Here is a 7500-nt window from a genome sequence, read left to right on the forward strand (position 1 = left end):
GTGCAGTGACGGATGTGGAGGATTGCAGCGATACGTCTGACGAGGAGGATGGCGATCGGGACAAGTCGGCCCGGGAGGTGGACATTTCGCTCGATAACTTCCTCGATCAGGGTTACGTGGATGAAACGACCAAATCGAATGGTACCGGTACCGGTACCAAGCCGAAAGTACTGACCCGTTCCTCCTCGAAGGCGATCGAATCGTACTCGGGCAGTACGAGCCAGCTGAAGGTGTGCGTAGACACGAGTGCCGCCGCACTGACCGATTGCGAGGACTGCGATGCGTCGGATGAGGAAAACATCGTAAGCACCATCCCGGACTGCCCGGAGGATATACTGATGCGTGGCGACGAGGACAACGGTATGGTGGACATTCACAATGCCGTGCGAAGACGCCAGGAGAAGCACCTTCCCCGGGCTGAGCCAGTACAGACGAACAGCTCCGACAGCGATGAGCCCGAGTGCAAGGTGGTGCGGCACCGGAAACCACACCGAAGAGGAGTGGTGGACAATACGTCCGACTGTGAGAACATTATGGTCTCGGATGACGAATCCGGTGCCTGCGCCCGGCCGCATCCCGTTTCAGTATTCGAAGCCGAGGAGATTACACTCGAGGACAGTGACCACGATCCGAACGATCAGTCGACGGTCTATCCGGAGATTAACATTTCATTTGTGACCGACGAAGCGGATAACGAGGCGAGTACGAACAAAAAGAAGAAGAAAGTGAGCTCATCGCGCCCATCGTCGCTTACCATCACGCAAGCCAATCCGGATGATGCGATCACGGATGTGGAGAACCTTGATTCTTCCGACAGCGAAACGGACCATCCCCAGCTAGGTAAACGGCTAATGCCCCGTGCAGTAGCTCGTGGTGGCAAGGGTGGTGCAACGACCGATGTCGAAGATTTCAACACCAGCGGCGAGGAGGACAATGACGAAGGGGCAGCGCGGTTGGAGGCGGGTGGCGGTGAAGAACACTCGTTCTTGCCGTCTCCGACACGCGAGATCTCGATTATGCGCGGTGATGGATCCGGCGAACAGACTGCCAATGTGATGCCCTTGAACCAACCGTGCCTGCTGGTGAAGACACCGGAACTGGAGCAAGTGCTGACGGACTTTGAGGAGCTGGACATGAACGATGACGAGAAGCTGTACGACGATACGCAGTACACGATCGACGAACTGCCCGAGATCGACAACGATAACGTTTACTCGAGTGACAACAATCCCAAGGTACTGCGGCAGGACCGTGCCATTGATCGTGCGCATGAACCGTTGACCGATACGGAGGACATCTTCTTCGATCGGGCCCAAGGCAAGGGATGCCAGGGTGCCAGCGTTGGGTTCGCTTCGAATGAATTACGCCGCCGTCGCAAGCCGAAGGGTGCTGGTACGACGATCGGCGGAAGCGGCGTACAATCGTTTAAAGGTAAAACCTTCCTCGACACCAAGACGTCCGCCAACGACGACGAGGGTCCGGCCACGACCGATGTCGAGGATCTGTATCTCAGTGATGAAGACGAAGGTATCAGCGGAGCGAAACAGCGCTCCCAGCAGCATCGCCGTGCCACAATTCAAGTGCCGCAGCATAGCGAAGCGGCCAAAACGGATATCGAGTACCTGTCCGGGGATGAGTACGTGTCGGAACGGACCGCACCCTCTCCGACCGTGCACCCAGAAGGCTTCCAGAGTACCACGGTACGATCGCGTGAGCGCACCGGCGGTCTACTCGGCGGTAATGCGCAAGATCTACTGAGCTTCGAGAACATGCCGATCATCCGGAAAATCTCGCCAACTCCCGACGCCGGTAACTGTAACACGGATTGCGAGGAGATACAGGATGTGTCGAGCGATGCCGACGAACAGACGCTGCTGGGGGTCCGTGACGGTGATAGCTACTCGCGAGCACAAACGGCAACGCCGCTCGAGCTGCGACGGGCACTGGACGAGAGTGGTAGCTGCGAGATCCACGATGCACTCGTCGGTCCACCGAGACGGATGTACGAGGCGGAAATGATGGGCGGGGACGTGTACAGCTGCCAGGAGCGGAACACTGACGTCGAGTTTCTGGACGGTGATGAACCGGCGGCTGAGAATAACTAGAGCTCGTTCGGAGGAGTTTCGACGGCTCGCGTGACCAAACGCCTAATCCCTACAATCCAAAAAAAAAAAAACAGGAAGAGAGAGAGAGAGAGGGAGAGAGGGAGAGAGAGAAAGGGAGAGGAGAGACGAATGGGAGAACGGTAGGATTCAAAAGAATGTAGTGTACATTCAAACTAGCGGTTGGCCTTGCCATAGTGTGCATCCAAATGGTCCAATAACACTTCAGCCCCCGCGCCCTATTTGCTTGGAACCCGTTGAATGTTCCCGCTTAGTTACGCCTTGATTTGCACTGTATACTAGCACTGTCTGCTGCTGCTACCGCTGCACGCGAAGTAGATATGGCTATGTGCGTAGTAGTTTGCTAAGTTTACCTTATTTAGACTCTCCTTCTTCTATCCGTCTGTCGTGTTTACTGTACCCCTATCCTATCCTAATTGCTAACATTATTCGCCTTAAAACTCTGGATTATGTGCGCCCTGTCGCAATCTCACGTATGCTCAATAGAACTTCAATCCCACAGGGTTACTTCGATGTGTGCTTCATCGAAGTAACCTATTGCATTCCACAACACACACAAAAAAAACAATCATTCAATGTTTCCTCATTTCCTCGGCATCGTCAACCCTTTCACGTCCAACCGTCCCGCCCCTGTTCCCTGATTCGTGTGTGCAATCCCCCCCCGGGATCGAGCGCATCCGTTCGCCCGTGCACGGTGTAGCAGATAAGTGTTGTGTGTTACGAGTACATTGTGTTTTGATCATTGTGCTTTTTGTTGCTCTCTTTCTCTCTCTCTCTCTCTCTCTCTCTCTCTCTACGATCTGTGTATTTCAGATACATTCACCGACGTACACGACGATGCCTTACAGACGTCGGCCAGTTTCGAAGGTTAGTATCCGGTGGCGCTTCGTCGCCAGGTGGTCGCCAGGAGTTAGTGTCGATACTGTGCGCTCCTTCGCTCCTGCTGTTGCTGCTGCTGTCAAATGCGTCTCGACTATTGCTCCTCATTCGCCCGTGTCCTTGCCCCAGCGGGGTATACGGGGTCGGGGGCTGCTTAAGCTCACACTAGCTCTCCACCGAAGCGTTCACACGAAAACACAAGCACCACCACACATTCAACATTGCACACATAAACGCACCAACACTCAGATACACTCCGTGATCGCTCGACTGTGGCTGTGATCCTTTCGGTCGCGGTCGCGTCCTTCCATTCCGACTAATTGGTTTCGTTTCTTGGTTGTTCGATACACGTTGGTGGTGAGGTCGTTCGTTCCGGTCGCTGTTGTTGTGTTGTTGTCGTTGGTGTGGTGTGGGTCGATTTGATGTGGTCTATCGGGTTCGCGCCGTTAATGCGTCCAATTCCTCCCAAAATCTCCAACGCAAAGCCCAAGCGAGAAGGTTCAACAGAAATGCTAATTTGTTTGCCGAATTTATTCACACCCATGTTCAACCCATGCGGAAAGGGGGTTGCCGCTGCGGTTGTGGGGAAAATTAAAGTGTCTTTTTGGGTTTTGTGTGAAAGTGAAAACTGGGGAGTCCAAAATGCGAAATTACACCTATGATTCAGAGGGTACGACGGAAAAATCGGGTTTCTCCCATCACTTTCATTATCATCATCATCCTCATTATCATCACCATCAATATTATTATCATCATCATCATCATCATCAGCGACGTCATTTTACGTGTAAATTCCCATTGAGTATATCATTTCGGGCCATCACCATTCCTAGACTCATATCGGTCTGTAGCGAACAGTCTGCCGTATGTATGTAGACCAAATTGGCAGTATTTTGAACCGAAACGAGCACCAAAATTCAAATTGCGATTGTTCCGCCTCGCAGATCGTGAGCCTTTAAGGATGGGCCATGGCTGCTGCCGATGCTGCTGCTGCTGCTGATGCTGCTACTGCAGAATCGCTGGCGTTTGCTGTTTTAAACAATCGAACAAAACCACCTCTCTTTCTCTCATTGCAGGCGATGAGTATCTGGTGCTGGTGCAGTCCGAGGCCGGCCAGCTTATCGATAGTGTGCTGGAGCAGAGTGTTTCGATCGTAAGCAGCTCGCAGCCGGCGGGTCCGCTGACGAACGATCGTGAACACCAGGCACCGTCCGAAAGCGAACAGTACGCTATCCGCAGCGATATTCTGTCATCGACTGACGGCGACATGGTCGTCAAGTCACCGACCATCGAGTCGATGTCGGGTAAATCGTTCGACGATAACATGAGCAACCCCGAGTACGATGCCCTCTTGTTGGAGACCGCACTGACGGCGCCATCCTGTGTCCCAGCGGCTACTAGTCAGCCTACTTCTGGTGATGGCCATGAGGATGTGCTGGACGACCAGATCTCGAATGCGCATGATCTGCCGCAGGTTGCTCCCACGGTTGATCTCGATGAGGGTGCAGATAATGATAATGATGATGATGATGATGATGATGATGACGGTGATGGTGACGATAGAAATGTTGAAAAACCGGCATGCGGCCCACTGGAGGCACTAACGGCGGCAGCGGCCGAATCTGCAACAGCTCGCCGAGCGAAAAAGATCGAACGCAAGTATGCGCGCCTGTCCGCCGACTTGGGGCCGGAGGTGCTGCTCGATAAGAACCCCGAGTACGATGACGCCATCTCCCAGATCAAAGACGAAGTGTCGATGCTGCAAAGCGAGTATTCCAAGCTGAGCTGGGACGAGAGCATGTCTGTGACGACGGGAGACTTTGGATCCAGCACACCCGATAACGACCTGCAAGGTAGTTGGATTGGTCGAGCGAGTACCGAACTGGTTTGAACGGTTTTCGGACAGGCAGAAGAAGAATAAAAAATGTCTAAAATCGTCTTACACGATGCCCAAATTGATACAAGCATCGTGTGCAGGCTCATCGCTTGCTGCAATAATTATGCTGCTTGTTGGCGGTATAGTGCTGCCGGTGTTCGCTTAGAATATTTTTGATTCTAAAATCTACTCTTTTACCCTCAGTTCATCCCTGGTTTTGTTGGTTTTTCCATTCGCGTAACATCATAACATCGTGGTTCTGCTGAGTTTTCTTTCTATTCCACCCGTTCATTTCATCACCAGCGGCCCTTTTTCCGTTCGAAACGAAGACCCAAAAACAGGGGAAAACGAGTCGCTTCAACTAGCTCTCTCTCTTTCTCTCTCCCAGTCTCTCCCTCTCTATGAGCTCCATTTTCCGAAACCGAACCATATATTTGATGGAAATGCCTCTTGCTGGCTGCATTTCGCATTAAATCATCTGCACGTTTCTAATCAAACAAACCAAAGTACATGGTATCTTCGGGCCACGCATTACTTCCGTTCCGTGCACCAACGTTCGATGCCTGCCTTCATGCTTAGAAGATTAACACCGACCGGCCCGTTTAGTGGAATAACACATTTCTGGACGTAGTGATTCGTAATTTCATAGCAAAAACCCGCGAATCAGGACAGTGTGGTTTCGCATTTTGGACTTCCTTCCTTGTAGCTTTTGCACTGCAACATTGCCGCCACACAGGCGCCCCATCGATCGCACTGTAGCTCCCTCCCCGGAAGGTTCTGATCCCATGGATCATGGGAAGTGGAGCTGTTCCCATGGCTGTTAGGGAAACCGTGTCCCCTTACCTATTTGAGCTGGTGGTGCTGGTGGTGCTGGTGGTATGAGCGTGAGAGCTTAAGCACCCTCCTTTCTACCCTCCCGGCCATATCCTGGCAGGGCAATGAGCAGCAAACCGGCAGCAGTTGCAACTGTTACTGACTTCGAAACCATAACACGCTTTTTCACTTCGCTTTTATTTCCCTTTTTTTTCAATTAACAGAAACAGAAATGCAACTGCAAACAGACACTAACGTACCACTGACAGCATCCCGCACCCAAGCCAAACCAATAGCCACCGACGTTGACGACGCTGCCATCGCTGTTGAGCATGATGGCTCCGAAGACGCTTCTATCACCAGCGTCTCCGCGTATGTTGCCGTTGCTAGTGGTGCGGCAGATGTTACCGCTGCTACTACTAGTACTGTCGCTACTGACGCCACTGCTACTAACGCTTCCGCTTCGTCCGGCGTGCTGGAAATGGTCGTGGAGCATAGCGCTGCCACCGCGGTCACTACATCGCTGGAATCCACCGTGAGCTCCGTGCATCATCACGCCCGGGCGGAGGATCAGTCGGCCTCGGTGACGACACTGAGCGAACCGGAGAAGGGTAGCGACTCGCCGTCGAGCCTCGACGGCCATCCGGTACCGAAGGGACGAACTAGCATCTCATCGCGCACGGACACGGCAACCCGGTCGAGCCTGTTGGAGTCGTTCGAGCATCAGGACTCGATCGAACAGTACCCGGAACCGGTGGCACCGGCCGAGCTGGATCGCTATCGCCAAGGTTCGATCACGTCCGACGATATGTCGAATGTGGCCCAGAAGGATTCGAGTGAAATGGTAACGAGCGAGGAGGACATCTCGACGGCCGGGGCCAAGTTCTTTATCGGCGAGTGTAGCAGTGACATCATCACGCGCACACCGGCCACCGATAAGCGGCAGGAGTTTGCCTTCGATAACGAGGGCTACACATTCTCCCAGGAGTCGCAGGATGCAAGCGAAGATTCGAGCCGAGTCCGCGGTGACACATTCCAGGAGTATCAGCAGCAGATCAAACAGGAGGACGGTTTTACGCTCGATTCGTTGAAGGAACTGGATGATATCAGATCGACGGGAATGGGTCCGGTGCTGCATTCACCAATTGTCGCCCCGGAAACCGAACCTCCAGCAGTGGCCCGGGATAGCGTGGAAGCACGCATCGAATCGCTTCAGTACGCGGCAATGACGTCCGATGAGCTGGCTATCGCCAAGACGCTCGACGAGGTGAAGGAATCGCTGGACGCAATACAGGACGAGCTGATCGAAGCAGGCGTGATGGACGGAACGCCAATCAAGCAGTCACCGTCGGAGTTTGAGTTGAAGGTACTGCCCTCGTCCCGGTACGCCCAGGATCCGATCTACGAGACGAATCAGGAAATTGAAACCGTTGCACCCGTAACGGGCGCGGAAACAACCACCCTGGCCACTGGCGATGCTTCGGAGAGTGATGAGACCGGTTCCGCCATGGCAGGTCCACCGATTCGAATTGATGAGGTCGTCGCCACCGCCGCCGCCGCCGCCGCCACGACCGGTTCGTCCGATAGTTCGCAAACGAAGCTTGATGTTTCGATGCGCACGCGGAAAGGGCCACACTCGGCGGTGCACGTAGCGGCTAGCAGCCGTTGGTCCGCTACCGATGTGGACAGCTCCGGGGAGAGTCACTACCAGAGCCTGGAACACACCGACAGTAGCCGGCCCGTATCGTCCGATCTGGAGAACGTGCTGCAGTACGTCTCGTCCGAGTACGAGACGGCACTGGATCACTC

The 7500-nt window shown here is 53.8% G+C and overlaps 1 protein-coding gene across 1 annotated transcript in view; it reads left to right on the top strand.

Moving 5' to 3' along the window:
- Positions 1-7500, top strand: part of LOC126571222 (uncharacterized) — a gene marked incomplete at its 5' end in the record, with an annotated part of 19346 nt that overhangs the window by 5618 nt on the left and 6228 nt on the right. The window contains 3 exons of the mRNA XM_050229562.1: positions 2937-2990; positions 4079-4855; positions 5916-7500. The exon at positions 5916-7500 is cut by the window's right edge and continues 3791 nt beyond it. Of these exons, the coding sequence (XP_050085519.1) occupies positions 2937-2990; positions 4079-4855; positions 5916-7500 (2416 nt within the window). The remainder of the gene's footprint in view (positions 1-2936; positions 2991-4078; positions 4856-5915) is intronic.

The sequence above is a fragment of the Anopheles aquasalis genome, chromosome 2 (genome assembly GCF_943734665.1).
Source record: "Anopheles aquasalis chromosome 2, idAnoAquaMG_Q_19, whole genome shotgun sequence".
Lineage (NCBI taxonomy): Eukaryota > Metazoa > Arthropoda > Insecta > Diptera > Culicidae > Anopheles > Anopheles aquasalis.